Here is an 18588-nt window from a genome sequence, read left to right on the forward strand (position 1 = left end):
GACCGCCTAGCCAAGGGAGGGACCAGCTTCCGACTCCAGGGGTAGGGGTACTGGCCCATCACAGGACCATCTGCGCGTGAAGTGGGCCCGGTGGCCAAAGAACAGTTAGGCCAACCTGGCCGTATGGCGGATCCTGCCAAGACACCGGTACTGACTATCAAGTCAATTATGGGACTGCCCCTGAAGGCAGTGGAGTGTTGCCGTCCCTGGACTGCAGGCGTCATTCCCCTTGGCCAAGGATCCTGGTACCGCAGCCTCGGTCTCCGGCCAGGAGGCCCAGATCTCCTGTGCGACAGTCCCCACCAACGAGAATGCATTGACATGGGACTCCGGAGTCACGACGCTAATCCCTGTATTCATGGTACTGTCAGTCCTCCCACCAGAGATCGCCAAGGTGCTGATTGCCATCGCCTTGCAGATCTCCCAGGCATCAGTCGCCTCCAGTATGGGACCGTTCCTGGTCGTGGCACCAGTCACTGGGGTCCCAGTACCATTCTTTGGGCAGCCACCAGTCCTGGCTGCCTCCATACCAGTCACCAATGAGGGTCAGTTGAAAGACTCAGGCTTAGACAGCCCCACCGTGGTCACCAGAAGGACAGTGGTCTGGGTTGGAGGGCCGGTTCAGCCGCCCCGCCCCTCCAGAGTGAATAGTCTCCTAGGCAGGAACCCACCAAGACACCTGCGGCACCAGCATGTGGTCAACAGCAATGGCCTGCCCAGTGGTACATCCCTGGAACCCTTGGGATGTACATGTTATGCTGGCACCATGCTCCCACCGCTCCTCCCAGGCTGCATTGGACAGGCTACCCCCAGTGCAGCTGGCACTGGAGTTGGGGCGTGCTGCAGCGTCCGAAGCAACTTCACAGGAGGCCCTAGAGGCCACAGAGCAGTTCCCAGTTGAGCAAGGGACACCACCCTCTAGCAGTGAAGTTGTCCTTGTTGTCCCCAGACGAGGTGGTGATGGGGCACTCACAAACCAATAGCAGAGGGTGGCTGCCAACCTGAGTTTGGAGGTCGAGGAGGTAGCTGAGGAGTTGAACCGCTTCAGTGTCATCCTCTCCTCTGCCTCAGCCCTGGTCGCGTGGCCCATTCACCCAGGAGTCCTGAAAATTGCCAAGTCTGTATGGCAGACCCCATCTTCCATTCTGCCCGCATCCAAGAAGATGAAAAAGAAGTACTATGTCCCCACAAAGGGGGTTGAATACCTGTACATGCACCCTCCCACAGGATCTCAGATCGTGTCTGCTGTCAACTAGAGGGCCAGGCTAGTGGCACCCCCAAGAATAGAGATGCCAAGAGGCTGGAATTATTTGGCAGAAAGATTTATTCAACAGTCAGCCTCCGATTTAGGGTATCTAACCATCAGGCCCTACTTAGCTGATACACCTGATGCTCGCTACAACGCACATCTATATAGTGGGAACTTGCATATAACATGGTCGCGGCCATGGATCCCAAATTTAATTACTTTAATTGCAATTCATTTTAACGCGGTCCCTGCGTTAATTTGGTATCGCGCATGGATCCCAAATTCCACATTCTAGTGAGGGTCTGGTGTACAATTTAAACCTGTGGGACTCCCTGTGGGAGGCTCTCCTTGAACTTGCTGATGATCGGGCTCAGGAATTTGTCACCTTGCCAGAATAGGGCAAGCCTGTGGCTAGAGGTGCCCTCCAGATGGTCTGGGATGTCAAGGACTTGCCATCTAAGGTGGTAGCCTCTGTGATAGCTATGAGGTGCAGCTCCTGGTTACAGACCTCTGGGCTGTCCCAGGAGATGCAAACTGTCCTCCAGGACTTCCCTTTCAAGGGAACGGGGCTATTCTCCAAGCTAACTGATGCAAGGCTCCATGGCCTTAAAGACTTCTTGGCCACCCTCCGCTCCTTGGGCCTGCATACTCCTCAGCAGGCTAGAAAGCTGTTCTGCCCCCTGTCGTCGAGACCTTGGGGTGCTCCTCGGTCCAGCTCCTACAAGAAGGACAGACTGGTTTTAAGCGACACCACTAGTGGTCCTTTCGTCTCCCTGCCCAGCCTACTCCTTTCAGGGACCAAGGCAACCAAAAGCAGTCATTTTGGGGGTGTGCCTGAGGACGGTGCCCCAGTCAGTGCACCAGATCTGCTCCCTGTCTTCCTCAACCACCTCCAACCTTTCTGGTCGGCCTGGCCGCATAGCCCCTCGGACCGCTGGGTGCTCGACACAGTTTTGTCGGGGTATGCCCTGAAATTTATAGCCGACCAACCCTTCCAGCCCCCTTCTGTCCCTCTTCAGGTATCATTCTCACGAGCAACTCCTCGTTCAGGAAGTCAAAAACCTCCTGCACTTGGGGGCAGTGGAAGGGGTTCCATGGAACACGAAAAGAAAAGGATTCTTTTACTGCTACTTCCTAGTTCCGAAGGCAAAAGGGGGCCTCAGACCTATTCTAGCCCTGTATTGCCTCAAGTCTCTCAAGATGTCGAAGTTTCGCATGGTCTCCCTGGCCTCCATCATCCTCTCCCTGGATCTGGGAGACTGGTATGCCGCCCTTGATTTAAAGAAAGCATATTTCCATTTTCCCAGGGCACCGGTGCTTCCTCCACTTCATGCTAGGCCAGTGCTATTTCCAGTTCATGGCGATGCCCTTTGGTCTCTTGTTGGCCCAAAGAGTGTTCACAAAGTGTATAGTGTCAGTGGTCGCTTACCTGCAATGTCGGGGAGTCCAAATCTACCTGTACTTCAACGATTGGTTGATAAGGGGCCGGTCCTCGGATCAGGTGTGGAGGCATCTTCATCTGGTCTGTTCCACCTGTTATGGCCTGGGCCTAATAATGAGAAATCAACCCTAATTCCAGTACAATGCATTTCACTGATCAGGGTGGTACTCTACTCTGGTCAGAGCCTTCCTCCCTGAGACTCTATTCCAAGTTATGGTGGACCTCATCCCATCTCTGCATGCCCAACTGCTCACCACCACTCTCACATGCCTGGGACTGTTAGGTCACATGGCAGCATGCATTTGTGGTCTGGCATACGTGACTCTGTCTCCGGTCCCTATACGCGTGGCTGGGGTCGGTCTGTGTCCCCCAGTCAGCACAGCATGGACCAGGATTCCTGACAGCATACTATGGCCTCTCACCTGGAGGGCAAGATCCCATGTTGGTGCTGGGAGGAGTCCCCTTCGTGTCCCCAGTCTCGTTGGTGATTCTCTTTTGTATCTGACAATTTGGACCTAGGACGTGGAGACCATCTGGGCAATCTCCATTCGCAAGGTTGTTGGTCCAGTCACAGTTGGTCCCTGCACATCAACATCTGGGAACGCAAGGCAGTTCACCTAGCCTCCCAAGCCTTTCTGCCTCACATAGAAGGCATGGTGAGTCAGGTCCTGATGGATGACACGGCCAGAGTCTTCTATATCAACAGGCAGGGCAGAGCCAGATTGTCTGCCCTCTGCTGAGAAGCTCTCCAGCTCTGGAATGTCTGTCTGCAGCACAGACGTTCCATAGCCTCTCACCTCCCAGGGGCCAAAAATGCTTGGGCAGACCGCCTCAGCAGGACTTCCTTATCTCACCATAAGTGATCCCCTCACCCAGTGGTGGTCAGTTCTACCTTCCACAAGTGGGCAACTCCCTGGATGGACCTATTTGCATCTAGGCAGAACAGGAAATGCCACTTTTTTTTTTCTGCTTGTTTCAGGGTATGGACAGAGGATCCCTGTCAGCCGCCTTCCTGCTCCATGGTCAGGGGCTCTGATATATTCCTCCGCTCCGGTGCCATTGCTGACCAGGGTCCTCATGAAGAATAAGCAGGACAGAGTGAATGCCATCCTCCTAGTGCCAGCATGGCCATGCCAACACTGGTTCAGCACTCTGCTGGACCTCTTGGTGGTGACCCCATTCCAGCTGCCGCTCAGAACCCCAGTAGTCTTCTGGACCCAAGCCTAGCGGCACTGCATCTGACAGCTTGGCTGCTGTGTGGCTAAATGTATAGGAGGGGCAGTGCTCAACCGAGGTCCAGAGAGTCCAGTTGAGAAGTAGAAAGCACTCCACCAAAGTGACCCACCTGGCCAAATGGAAGCCGTTCACCTGCTGGATGGCAGATAAAGCTGTTCGTCCTGAGCGAGCTTCATTGAAACTCATTCTAGACTACCTCCTGCATCTCAAGCACCAGGGCTTGTTGCTCTCATAGGTCAAAGTCCATCTCACAGCCATCTCAGCCTTCCACCTGCCACTCGAGGGCAGGTCAGTTTTCTCTCAAGGTATCACTGCCAAATTCCTTAAGGGCCTGGAGAGCCTTTACCCACATACCAGGGATCTTGTTCCTCCCTGGGACTTGAATCTGGTGCTGTTGTGGCTCACAGGTCTCCACTTCAAGCCTCTAGCTTCCTGTTCTCTTCTGGAAGGTCATGTTCCTGGTTGTGGTGACGTCAGCCCGCCCCAGGTATCTGAGATTTGGGCACTCACCTCGGAACCTCCTTACACGGTCTTCAAGGACAAGGTCCAGTTAAGACCGCAGCCAGCCTTTCTTCCCAATGTAGTCTCTGTTTCATTTGAGCAAAGACATTTATTTACCAGTCTGGCTTCCTTCCGAAGCTGCATAAGTCAGAGGAGGAGTGCAGGCTACAGGCCTTGGACATCAGGAGGGCTCTGGCCTTCTACATTGGCAGAACCAAACCATTCTGTAAGACGATGCAATTATTCGTCGCTGTGGCCAACAGGACGAAAGGTCACCCTGTATCCGCTCAAATAATTTTCTTCTTGGATCACTGCCTGCATTTGCTTTGTTATGATCAAGCGAAGGTGCAGCCCCCAGTGATTTGTCACTGCCCACTCTACCAGGGTGCAGGCCTCTTTGGCAGCTTCTCTGGCCCAAGTGCCTATTCAGGACATCTGTAGGGCAGCCATCTGGTCATCGGTCCATACCTTTGTGTCCCACTAAATGCTTAGCCAGCAGGCCCAGGATGATGCTGGCTTCAGTAGAACAGTACTGCAAGCCGCTAAGGTGTGAACACCAAGCCCACCTCCACAGATACTACTTGTGAGTCACCTAGAATGGAATCGATATGAGCAAGCACTCAAAGAAAAAAACTGTTCGTAACGGTGGCTCTTTGAGATGTGTTGCTCATGTCCGTTCAGCACCATTTGCCAGACCATTATCTCAATGAACAAGAACAGCTGGCAAAGGAGGAATAGGTTGGTCTTGAGCCTTTTGAGCAATGCCTTTCATCGCCTCCCAATGACCTGTCATATTCTCCTGATGTCACTTTCTTCGACTCCTGACTATGGAGGCTTCCAGGAGTTTCTGAAAGAACTTAGACCCTTGAAATAGAGACTTCGATGATGGAAGATAAAGATTACTAACTTTTTGATACTTTGCATTCTTCCACTCCTGCCAGAATACCACTACCAATTATTGAGGATGAACCAACTAATATCTGGTAACAGTGCTTGTAACTTTGTTCTCCACTCAGTACCCCATAAGAGGTTGGCCAATCTTACACCTGCATAATACCAGATTCATTAGTGGTTTTTCCAGTCAATGAGAAGACTACAGTCTGAAAGGACCCCAGAAACAACGACCCTAAGAAATAATCTTTTTAGAAGTGGCTTCTTGGTCAGCATCATTCCAGCTACAAATACCAATATATCAGGCCTTGTTTACAAAGTACCCTCTCCAAGTTGGTAACATTATCTCCTTTCTAGCCAATGTCCTTCAGGAATCCAGAGCAGAGTTGAAAACCATCAATGGCAAAGATTGAATTCTGCTGCAAAATCTCTACAGGCAGCCATGGATGCATCAGACACTGGCTAGGTCCATGGCCACTGCAGTAATTATGCACAGAGCATCATGGCTAAAAATCTGACATCCCTAGTGTGGTGGAAAGAACACTTGAGGACTCTACCCTTTAAGGTTACAGACCTATTAAGCACATGCATTGACCATGTGTTCAGTTTCTTAAGATTACAGGGCTGCACTTAGCTCACTGCCCAGCTCCACCTGAACCCCAGATTACACACTTTGTAGATATCAAGGGAAAACCAGAGAAGATTCCCACCTACCCTTAGCAACTGTTCTGTGGGTTTCCACCTAGGAAAAAAGTTGTCATTCTCTCAGAGGTGGCAGTCGTTTTCCTCAGTTGCTGGCCAGTCTTCATCTGCTTCCAGGCAGCAGGTTTGAAGCAGGATCCATGCTCAGATAAGACCAGAGCCATTCTCATACCTAACATTGGGATGCTGGCTTTTCCCCCTTTGTGCTTGGAGTGCGATGTTGACTGACAGATGGGTACTGCAAACTGTCAAGGCTAATTCCTCCAATTTCAGTTCTCGTCCCTACCTACCCCTCTTGCCTGTCACTCTTTAGGGACCCTACTCATGAAAAACTTAAAAGAAATAGCTTCCAGGCCAAGACAAGAAGCAATAAGAGGCTCCATATACTCAATATACTGGTATCTCCTTATTCTGCAGAAAAATAGGTGTCTGTGTCCTACTCTGTACCTAAGGAGACTGAGTATTGAACAAATATATGCAGTCTCAGACTGAGGCAAGCTTTGCCATCCTGTGAATCATCCCTTCAGGTTCAAGACTGGCTTGTAGCTCTTCCTCAAAGGCTTATACTTCCTGTGTGCCAGATGAATTGGAATATGGAAGTATCTGGGATTTATAGTAGGACCCAATTATTAAGAACATAAGAACTGCCATACTGGGTCAGATCAAAGGTCCGTCTAGCCCTGTATCCTGTCTTCCAACAGTGGCTGATGCCAGGTGCCCCAGAGGGAATGAACAGAGCAGATAATCATCAAGTGATCCATTCCCAGTTTCTGGCAAACAAAGGCTGGGGACACCATCCCTGCCCATCCTGACTAATAGCCCTGTCCTCCATGAACTTATCTAGTCTTGGCCTTCACTACATCCTCTAACAAGGAATTCCACAGGTTGACTGTGCATTGTGTGAAGAAATACTTCCTTTTGTTTTTTAAACTTGCTGTCTATTAATTTTCATTTGGTGATCCCTGGGCCCTGTGTTCTGAGAAGGAGTAATTTACACTTCCTTACTAACTTAGACCTCTATCATATTCTCCATTAGTCCTCTTTATTCCAAGTGCTACCAATACCATACAAAGCTCTGCCATTTATGCTCTCCACAGCCCTGAGATAGGAAAGAAATGCCTAGCTATAGTGGCTACATATTTGAAGAGGTAGGGCGTTCACATATACCCAGATCTATTTTGGATGGTCAAAGGCAAACTTCATCAGGACAGCTCTGATCTGTCCTTCACCTGTTCAGGCAGCTGGGCATCAAGGTAGATTACAAAAGTCTCCCAAGTGATTTGTTCATAGGAGTAGTTATCCACTCCAAATCTGCAAAAGTATGTCTTCCCAAGAACAGGCTTCACTCTATTCAGACAGTAATTACCAATATCAAAAGGAATCCATCAACCACAGTAAGAACCTGCTTGAGATTTCTGCACCAGATACAAGTTTACACGTATATAACATTGTTAGCCAGAGTTCACCAACATGGACTTCAGCCAACCATGTAATGGATGTATCTCCCCCTGAGGTATCAGATGAGTATGAGTTGTGGTCCTAGGTCTCATGGACCACCAGTCCAGTGACTACATAATCCCAAGAACATTCAGAAGGGAGTACTCTTCACTTCCTGTAGACACTGATCATAGTTTTCAGGGCTGGGTGGTGAAGCTAAAGGTGTTGGAGGCAGCTGGTGGCGGTAAGAACCCAGATGTTGGGGAAAGTGGGTTGGAGATGACATGGGGGCACAAGCGAAAGTTTTGGGACAAGGTCTGCGTGGGAGGGGGGTGGGCACGGGCGCGGTAGTGCTCCGCCTGTATGGCTGTGAGCGCCTGGATAGTCTGCTTGGCGCGCCATTATGCTCATCAGCCCATCTGTGCTTTGCTGCCAGAGCACTGGGCTTTTGTGCCGGCGCTCCTCATTCTGCTGGCGGATCCTCCTTTCGCTGTCCCGCCACTCCTGCACTTTTTGATTTTCATTATTTGAATGCTGCATTACTTCATGCAGCATGTCTTCCTTGCTTCTACGTGGCCTCTTTCTGATTCTTTGGAGTCTTTCGGCCAGTGATAACACGGATGGCTGATATCTGAAGGTTGCATCTGTAAAGGTAAAATGCAACACTTAGCAGAGACAGCATTGTTCACACCAGATAGAGCAATGATTCCCTCGTACTTAAGGGGAAGCACAGTCTCCACAATAGCATAATTTGCCCATCCCAGAGCGAGTGCACATAACCCACAGGAGCCCCAAAATGGTGAGTAAGTACAATGTCCAGCATAACTGATTGTTTCATGGCTGTACTGTCCTCTGGGTTTCTGTGCCTTGGGGAGAGCCAACAGTGGCGGAGGCCCCTATACTGAACATTGTCCTCACATTTTCCACAGGAGTTCATCCTGGAAGATAGCTCGCTGCTGAGGGTGACCTGGGAAGCAAGGGAGGGTCTTCTAGCGCAGTGCGGCTTCCTCCCTGGCCCATATGCAGTTTGCCTGTGTGCAGCAATGGTCCCCCCGCTCTTCATGGCACAGTAGTGCGGACAAGTTAGCCTTACTGGGACAAGGACCACAGTGGCTCTCCCGAGAAACCTGCACAAACGCATTGCCCAAGTTCTGAATGAGACCTTTGAAGAGATCACTGAGGCCGATTACTGGGATGTGAGAGAGCACATCAATGCCCTATTCCACATCTAGGCATGAATGCAGCCATAACCCTCCTCGCCCCAAGAGCCTGCACCGAATAATTTCCTTCCCAAAATAAAAGCCGCTTACTGGGAACTCCTCTGGTGTTTGTCCTTCCCCAAGCACCGGCCACCGCGACTGGCTACCTTCCTCTTGGCTAGAGAACAGCTCCTGACTGCATGCATCTAGGGATTCTAGGGTGTCTTCCTCTGCCTCAGCACTCTTGCTCCTGCTTGGCTGCTGTTCCTCCTCATGCCTTGTAGAACTGGGCTCTGGAGTGTCCATTGTGGTACTCCTGAGTGGAGGTGGGGTTGCCCCCAAGTATCACGTCCAGCTCTTTGTAGAAACGTCAGGTCGCAGGGGCAGAACTGGAGCATCTGTTTGCCTCACAGGCTTTGCGGTAGGCTTTCTGCAGCGCCTTCACTTTAACCCTGCACTGCAGTGCGTCCTGGTCATGGCCCCTTTCCATCATGTCCTTTGATATCTGCTCGACGGTATCGTAATTCCTATGCCTGGAGCGCAGCTGGGACTGGACAGCATTCCCCCTCTTCTTCCCCTCCCCCTCCCCCCCCAACACGGAGGTCAAGCACCTAGCCATTGGTCCATACTGGGGATCGCCTGGCATGTGGAGGCATGGTCACGTGGAAAGATTTGCTGAGAGCACTCCACACCTGGCTGAGCAAACAGGAAGGGGATTTTCAAAATTCCCAGAGAAATTAAAGGGCGGGTCTGATGGTTGGTCACCTGAGGGCAGGACAGTAGAGCTCAAAGTGATGACCAGAGTGGCTAGAACAGGCATTGTGGGATACTTTTGGAGGCCGATCAGAGCGCACTAACAGACCAGGGCGTCCACACTGGCGCCGCGGTGCTCCAGCAGGGGCGCACAAAACGTTATTCCACTCCCTGAGGTGGAGTACCAGGAGTGCTCTACATGCCTTGCCAGTGTGGAAGGGTAGTGAGCTCCTTTAATGTACTCTAACTCGCAAGTGTAGCCAAGCCTTTACTTACAGTGGTGCAGTTGCATCAGTACAGCTGTGCCACTGTAAGTTTGCTAGTGTAGACATGGCCTTAGGCTTGAATGACTTCTTAAAAGTAGCTAATAGAACACAAGTGGAATATAATCTAAACTGTGAAAAAGGCTTGTGAGAGTCTGATGTTTGAGGCAAAGCAAGGTGTCAAATCCTGTTGTACTCTAAATTGGTTGAAACCTAAAGGAATGTGTAAGAATAAATAGCTAACTCTCAAAAGATTAGTATGGAAATAACAGTGTTAAATATCTTCTCTTGGAAGAAGAGAAGATTGAAGTAGCAAAACTGGACACTAAAATTGTTCAAGGCTAGTGATCATTATGAGGAAGACTGAAAAAGTAAACTCACAACACAATGGTAGATAGCTTTTTGTGCTAAACTTACTGTAATGCATACACTAGAGTATTACTTGGAAGCACTGTATAAGCACTAATCCTTGACCCCCTCTTATGAGGTAGAGGGGAGATTGCCTTTCCAGCTATAGGGAGCTCAGTGTCAGAGCTAGGATTCATCTACAGAGTTTGCTGGCTTCCTGAACTCTGCCCAAACCAATAAAAACGACTTCTATCTCAAAAAATCCAATTGTCATTTATGTGCAGTTCAGCAAAGATGTCTGCTCCGTTGTTCTGGTGGTCCCTTTTCTTCTTCTCTCCCTTCCTACAATGATTTGATAACCATAGTGGGTTAATTCCTCGTAACATTTGACTTTGTCAAATCTGAACTGATTCCTTTAGCATCTGAACTTACTAGCAAGGTTGCTATTTCATCCTGGGTGGAGAGTCCTTATGCTTAGATTACAGCTTTGCAGAGCAACTACCACTTTACACATACTTGGTAACGGCGGACTGGATGCTATTGTTTAGGTCGGGGTAGTTAATAGGTGGCCTACGGGTCAAATCTAGACTGCCTGCCAGATGCTTTTGAACAGACCCAGAAATCTCCTTATTTACTTAGTTTATTTTTTTTTATTTTCTCGGCAGTCTAGACCGTGACTATACCTTGACCAAGAAATTTGGACCTTAATCTAAACCAGGGGTAGTCTGTTTTTAAGCCAATATACCCAGCTTCAAGACAAGTGGTAAGAAAGATTAGATGACAAAAAATAAACTGAACACTCTGAATGTGCAAGAGAAAATTGATGCACAACCCTGCCTGCAAGCAGTTTGTCAAAATCACATTAGGAGTGTTCAGAAAGGTACTGTAGGTGGTCACGCTCTCTAGAGTAATTGACCTAGGAGGTTCTTTTTGCTTGTACTGAGTCATACTGGAAGTTCCAATTGCTTAGGGTTGGCCTGCTTACCTTTGTCTCTGCACCTTTTTGTTTTTATTCTCTTGTAATGGAACAAGATACACAGAACTCAGGTTGAGGCAAGTGCATCAGAAGGAGTGCTTATATGTATTTTTAGTACTTTCGTATTTATACTTGTGCTTATGTCATATAGTAAGGCTTCAGTTGACACCCTACAAATATCAGACTTGTGATGGGCAGCTGCTTCTCCTTCACTGAAAAACACTTGCCTGAAGAGTCCATAGAAAGTTGATTTTTCTCCTTTGAGAATCCATTAACTGTCTAGGTGACAATCCTTTGGGCTCAAATTTCAGCAATATGCTTCCTTCCAGCAAAGATTCATACATGTACTTGTTGGCTAGACTACCTTAATGCTTTCTTTATAATGCTGACTATTGTCAAAGAGGAATAGGTAAATGGCTCCCTAGCCATTCCAGACTGAGTTAAGCATCCTGGTCCTAATTTTCAAAGCCCCTCCAATATCTCCCATTGTGAACCATTCCATAAATGCTGTAAAACAGGGGTGCTGTTGTTCACAGTGCTTAGGAGAAAGCTAGCTATCTCCTGAGATGAAACTTTGTGAATATTGCCCAATTGTGTGTGTATTACTATGGCTTAAGGTGAGGTTATGCCTTTTCTCCTTTATAACACCATGCAAGATGCACAGGTCATCCCTCAGTGGAAACCGTGTCCAGGTGTCATTCTTCTATATACACATTCCTAAAGAAACATCAGCAAATTCATCCCCACCGAGGATGGAACAGAGTATGAACCTTCAGATTCGGTCTAAAGCTGCCTAAAATTCTGCCTATCTCTCTTATTTAGCGGTGAAAAGTTTCAATGCATGGAGTGATAGTGTTGACATTGATAGTACTTACAGAGGATGGGAGCATCAAGGGTTTGAAGGGTAGGATATCCGTTTTCTTCCTTCTTAGAAATGATGTCTCTCACTGAGTGCTTTTAACACCCAGGGACAAGTCTGAGAAAGCTTTGAATTATGGAATAAGCCTTAGGAATTTTTTGTGCCGCCTTTTTTAATTAAATCCCATTTGCAGACTGTTTTCAGTTGCCAGTTTGGACCATTGATTGTGTGTACAGGTCTGAATTCAACTGAGTTTTCTTCTTTGTGGAGGCTTAAGGTGCACCAGGAAGAACCAATTCCCTTTAAGATCAGACTGCCATAACATCAGATTAACTATTTAATACTAACTGAACCCAAGTGGAAAAAATTGAAACTGAAATTAAATGGGCCTGTTCTTCCCTTTTCTGGGGAGAAAAGTGGTGCACTTTTAAAATCTTTCATTTTTCAAATGAAAACCCTTTAAAATCTCATTGCATATGCCGTTTGTAACTTTGCTAGCTCAAACCTGAGCTGGCAGAATGCTCTGTATAGAGTGGACTGGGGTACCATGATCTTCGAAGAATTTAAAGCAGCCTAAAAATTCTTAAGTCCTCCTAGACTGAACTCCCCATACTACCTAAAACTTTTCTTCCAGCTGTCTTCTTACAGTTCAGTCTTTGGGTATTTCATATTCAAACTATCCAACACTTAATCTTTCCACAATCATTGAATGAGCATAATTGGGAGAAACACAAATGTATGATCTTAGACAATTTTCAAATATTTTTCGTAAACTGTATATGATTTCTTGGAGCAGTTTCAAATTTGCCTTGCCTGCTTCCAGTGATGTCAGAGAACAAGAGATGGGATTAGAAGAAGGCATTTTCAAATGGATTTATACGGTATATGTAACTCACTTGTGACATCTCAACCACATATGTTACAAGTTGTGACAGCTTCTTAAGTGCTTTGACTGCCCATGAATTAAAAATACTGCACATCCGTGGATGGTGCTTTCAAACTGAAGGTATCTTTAAAGTACATTATGGAAAGGTCACCTCCAATAGTGGGCCTCTATGTCCCAGCAACTCTGATGGCTCATTCTGTTCATGGACTCATTTTAGTCACTTTCTGCATCCCTGCTTTGAGCCACTACTGTATTACCTTTAGATCAGTTAACTTTACTGGATCCTTTCTTTTGAAAGGGTAACGTACAGTCTCTTGGGGTGGCCTGTTGGAACTTCCTTCGCCATGGTAAATCAGTTGCATTAAAAATACCAATTGATTCCCCCCCTTCCCCTCCTCATTAAGTTTTAAAACTTATTTTCCTCTAGTCACAAGCTACAAAAACCCATATAGGAAACAGTTACACAGGTTTAAAAGTGAATAGCTTTTTTTTATGTGCTGATAGAGCGCCCTTTTTCAGTCCATGGATCATAATCTCTTGACTTTGCAGCTGTTTCATAGCTGTTCTTTCTTAGGTCCATTATTCTTATGGCTTGCCTGTTTTCTTGGTAAGATCACTTTTGTAGATTCTCTATAGGGTTTTGGAAACAAGCTGTCAAAAGGCTTTATTAACCTGTTAAAGCTGGGACAGCTGCTGCTCTCTGTCAATGCATAACTCCTCTGCTTTCCTCCCCATTGCCCTGGTGTGTCTAAACAAACTTTAAGAACTAGATTTCTCAAGGCCGGAGGCGCTCACAATTTCTAACCTTCCCCTACTTCAGTATAATTTGCAAACTATCAGGAATTAGACATGCTTAGTTAATAGCATGTGTAAAATCCTGATTCTTGGGTAACTGGTTATGTCTAGGGCCCTACCAAATTCACAGTCCATTTTGGTCAATTTCATGGGCATAGGATTCAAAAAATTGTAAGTTTCATAATTTCGCTTATTTAAATTGGCTATTTCATGGTGGTGTAGGGTCCTGACCCAAAAGAGGGTTGTAAGGTTATTGTAGTGGGGTCGTGGTGTTGTCACCCTTAGTTCTGCGCTGCTGCTGGCGATGTTGCTACCTTCAGAGCTGAGTGGCCGGAGAGCGGTGGCTGCTGGCTGGGAGCCTAGCTCTGAAGGCGGCGCTGCTGCCCGCAGCAGCAGTGCAGAAGCAAGAATGGCATTATGGCACCTTTCTGCACTGCTGCTGGCAGGGTGCTGCCTTCAGAGATGGGTGCCCAGCCAGCAGCCACTGTTCTTGAGTCACCCAGCTCTGAAATCAGCGCCACTGCCAGCAGTAAGCACAGAAGTAAGGGGGGCAATACCATGACCCCCTACAATCTTGCAGCCCCCTTCCCATTACCTGCTTTTGTGTTGGGACCCCCAATTTGAGAAATGCTGGTCTCCCCCATGAAATCTGCATGTTTATAGGGTAAAGTACACACAAGACCAGATTTCAAGGTCCGTGATGTGTTTTTCACAGTCGTGAATTTGGTAGGGCCCTAGTTATGTCACTTGAATATCTTCTGTGTTACTGGAAGAAGCAGGTTACATTCTGGAGTAGCTGAAGCATTATTGGTGATTTTTCTTAAAGCCTGGTCCTCTTCCTATATCATATTCTGCATAATAGGGTCTACTCTTACAAAGTCAAAGTAGCAACAGTGGAAGCACATGAACATTAACAGGTAAAATGCAGCAGATGAAATATACCTAATAGTATATCCCCATGGTACAGTCTATGGATAACTTATAAAAGCTAAAGAGTTCTTCCATCAACCTAGCTATCGGCCCTTGGGTAAGTGGATTAGGTATGCCCATGGGAGAACCCTTACTGGTGGATTTGTGAAATTGAACAGCAAAGGGCAAACTTGTAAACACCTTTTATTGGATAAGCTCTGATGCATGGAAGCATTCAAGGTTGATGTGTTAATATTTTTCCCTGTTCTAAAAAAATTGCCCTAATTTTGAAAGTTTATTTGGTCATGTCTTGTTTTTCATGCTTGAGTGGATAATTGGGAATTGGATGGGCTTGCATAGCAGAATAACTGCAGATAATGTCATGCTTAACAATTCTTTAGGTTTGAAACTTTTTTACAATGTCTGTCTTATTCGAGATGTCCCAAAATAATTTGGTTAGAAATCACTACTAAGTGCATTTCATTTTACAAAACATTACATGACATTTTAGAAGAATAAATTTTAGTATGATCTTGTTTAATGAAAGGCTGATGTGAAGAAGTATGTGAAGTTGTACTTACACTAATATATTTTTGTATAAAGTACAAAAAAAACACCTTCCACCTACAGGCTTTTATCTACTTCTCAGACTCCTGATAGCTTTCTGTTTTGACTTTCTGCTGACAGGTCACATTTAGGGCAGGCAAAACATAAGGCACATAGCCCTCCTGAGAGTAAAAAATCTATTTCAAAGACACCCAAAGTGCAGTCTAATACTACTTCTGAGCAGTCCACGGGACACTTTTCTAAAAGGTAACTGCTTCATATTCTTGTTAACAAGTGTAATGTGCACTTCAAGAATGTACATAATATTCTAACCATATTAGATGACTCGAAAATGTCTGACATCTAGTTTTTACTAATCTAGGCTTAATGTCAGCTGATGTAGGTCAGTGTCTGAAATGTTCATGCATTACATTGTAACTAAAAGTCACAAATTGAAACGCCATTTCATCAGTGACGGGGAGAAAACAAATTCTGCATAACTAGCTCTGGATTATATATTGAAAACTGAAACTTTCCTACACGTTGGGTAAGATGCAAATTTCCCAAACAGTTCTGAACTCTGTAATATATTAAACCAAATATAAAATGATCTGGTATCGGGCTGCTTTAGTGATCAGAACCTTGGTGATGTCTTATTTGCTTACCGTTTTCATCTTCCTGCCCCTTAAATTAGAATAGATCGGATTTCAGTCCTGTTGAAGAGGACTAAACCGTTTTGAAATATTTCATGTGACTGTATTGAGATAAGAGGTAAATTGCAATCACTTTATAAAAAAATTCTCACTTCTCTGAAATCCAGTTGACTGGTTATGCATTACTGAATACTCCTTGGTTTCTTGTGGAACTTAGTTCTGAAATATTTATATAGTGGCTTGAGGTATTTTGGTTGTCATCTGTGAAACAAGAGGTACTATACTCCAAATGGTATTTAAAATCATCTCATAACTCCCCTAAAAATCCATAGATGGCAGTGTTCCATGCTCTTATTTTGCAGCTTTTTTTATTTTAGTTTGGTCTTGCTAGTAAAGTGACATTTAAATCTGGAATGCAACCTTTTTCATCTAAGCATGTTTTCCTTTTTAATTTAAACCTTGTAATGGACAATGATTAGGATATATCTACATTTTCTTGAATGCCAACAATTAGTATAAATTGGTCTCAATTATTGTAATAATGTAAAGTTTCTTGTAACTTAGCATTGTATTAACTTTGTTTCTCCTTACTTCTGCAGAGGCTGTAGTTCATCTGCAATTATAATACCACAAGAAGACCCAGACAAAGTCAGTACTTCAGAAAGGCAAAAAACGGGGCAGGTGCCTAAGAAAGACCATTCTCGAGGAGTGAAACGCAGTGCTAGCCCAGATTATAACAGGACCAATTCCCCTAGCTCTGCTAAAAAACCCAAAGCACTTCAATATACTGAAACTTTCTCAGAAACAAACAAGCCACATACTAAATCTAAGAAAAGACCCTTAGACCAAGAACAGCAGTCGAAATCTGCACAATTGCCATCAACGAGCAAGGCTCATACCAGAAAGGGTGGAGCTACCGGTAGCTCCCGAAGTCAGAAAAGGAAAAGGACAGAGAGCTCATCTTGTATAAAGAGTGGTACAGCAGTTGAATCAACTGGCATTGAAGAGAGGTCTGCAAAACCCAGCAAACTGGCTTCAAAATCGGCGACCTCAGCCAAAGCTGGGTGTAGCAACATCACTGATTCTTCTTCTTCAGCTTCTACATCCTCCTCCTCTTCTGCTGTTGCCTCTGTTTCTTCCACAGTTCCTCAGGGTGCCAGAGTAAAACAAGGAAAAGACCAGAGCAAGGCGAGGCGTTCCCGTTCTGCGTCTAGTCCCAGTCCCAGAAGGAGTAGTCGAGATAAAGAACCAAGTAAAACAGGTGGCTCTTCAAAGTTTGACTGGGCCGCTCGCTTCAGCCCAAAAGTTAGCCTGCCTAAAACAAAACTGTCTCTACCAGGCTCTTCAAAGTCAGAGACATCAAAACCTGGACCTTCAGGATTACAGGCTAAACTAGCAAGTAAGCTGATAAATATTTTATTTTATTTTGGAAGGGTGAAGTGTCTTATTTTTGAAACTCAGCCTGGAAAAAACTTTACATAGACTTTTTTTTGTTTTGGTTCTGAAGCAATCTGCAAAATAGTTCCGCTAGACCTAAGCTCTCTGGTAAATTTTGAGCTCTCTGGTAAAATGCATCGGCTTATGATTAAGTTCTTGTCTGTTCTTGGTGATCAAAATTCAGTCTTGCTGGCTCGTTGTATATGGTATAGACGTCTAATAAATGCTCCCCTATTAAATTTTATTTTTAGATGAAAAATGACTATTACAGTTAAGGGCCAAATGCTGAGGTACTGAACATCTGCAAATTCCATTAAAGACTACGGGAGCTCCAGTTTTTAATCACCCTGGCCCTCACCCTCCGCCCTAGAATTCTACTTCAGAATTGTATTGGGTAGATGAGTGTACCTCTCTTACTTTTAAGTACAGACATTTGACTCATAAAACATAAATAAAACTAGAGACCACCTTCTTATAGATTCCAAGGCCAAAAGGAACCATTGTGGTGATTGTCTGACGTCTTTATAGCACCGGTCATATAACTCCCCCAAACTTCCTTTTGAACTAAGCATATCTGGAGGGGGAAAATCCTTGTGTAATCAAAATGAGAATACGGTACTACTACTCTTTCTCAAAGCTTGGGACTTTACTATGAAAAGATACCAAAATCAGGCCTTCACATTTACCATACAGAACATTTAACTTTGTGTGAGGTTTTCGTGTTGACTTCTGATCAAGTTTTAAAGGCAAAATGTAGAGATCTTTAAAATGTTCAATGATTGTGTGCCCTGGGGTCTTTCTACTCTGATTCTTGGTGCATCCTTCTCGGTTGCATCTTCATTGGATAATTACCTGACTTATGAGCTTGTAGTAGGACTCGGGTGGTCTGTGTTAAATTTCTAACTCTACCACATACCTCCTCAAAGTCACAAGAAATATCTTAATGTTTGCTTCCATTCTGTATTTGTAAAATGGGAATAATAAGTCTTTCTCACAGCAGAGTTCTGTGGATAAATTCATCAGTATGAGATCCTTGAATGCTATAGTGATGGGTTGTATATAAGAACCTAGATAGAATATCAAGGTCATGCAAGGTCACCTTTAAAATTGAGCTCCTGCTACCATTTTCTTCAATTCCTTTGCAGGTCTTGGAAAACTAATGACTTCATTTCTACTCTAATTCCTCAGCTAGACTACATTCCCCTAACCTCTTTCCCTTTTAGGTTGTATTCGGATAACCCCAACACAGGAGAAGTAATCTAAACCAGTGGTTCTCAACCAAGGCTGTGAGCCAGTTTCACGGGGTCTGCCCCTCTTCCTGCTGGTGGTGCCTGGGGCTGCGGTTGCCGCTCTATTCCCAGCCCTCTTTGACAGCTGGCGCAGCCAGCAAGAGCCACCCAGGTGGGGTGACCTGGCTCCAGGGCTTGCAGAACCCTCAGGAAACAGCAACCGTAGTGGGGGTTACCCTTCCAGCACACAGCCCCTAGCTACCCCCTGCTGGTTTCTT

The 18588-nt window shown here is 45.8% G+C and overlaps 1 protein-coding gene across 13 annotated transcripts in view; it reads left to right on the forward strand.

Annotated features, from left to right (window-relative positions):
- TRIP12 (thyroid hormone receptor interactor 12) overlaps positions 1-18588 on the forward strand; it is a 152733-nt gene that overhangs the window by 43106 nt on the left and 91039 nt on the right. For 8 of the 13 annotated variants that reach the window (XR_006283578.1, XM_037908807.2, XM_027817368.3 and 5 more), the window contains 2 exons: positions 15133-15258; positions 16244-17043. Coding sequence is in view for 12 of the 13 variants with exons in the window: in XM_037908807.2 (XP_037764735.1) it covers positions 15133-15258; positions 16244-17043 (926 nt within the window). In the remaining variant the exon portion in view is untranslated. The remainder of the gene's footprint in view (positions 1-15132; positions 15259-16243; positions 17044-18588) is intronic. The other 5 variants (XM_043521917.1, XM_043521918.1, XM_037908808.2 and 2 more) reach the window with 1 other exon arrangement.

This window comes from Chelonia mydas, chromosome 9 (genome assembly GCF_015237465.2).
Source record: "Chelonia mydas isolate rCheMyd1 chromosome 9, rCheMyd1.pri.v2, whole genome shotgun sequence".
Taxonomy (NCBI): Eukaryota; Metazoa; Chordata; order Testudines; family Cheloniidae; genus Chelonia; species Chelonia mydas.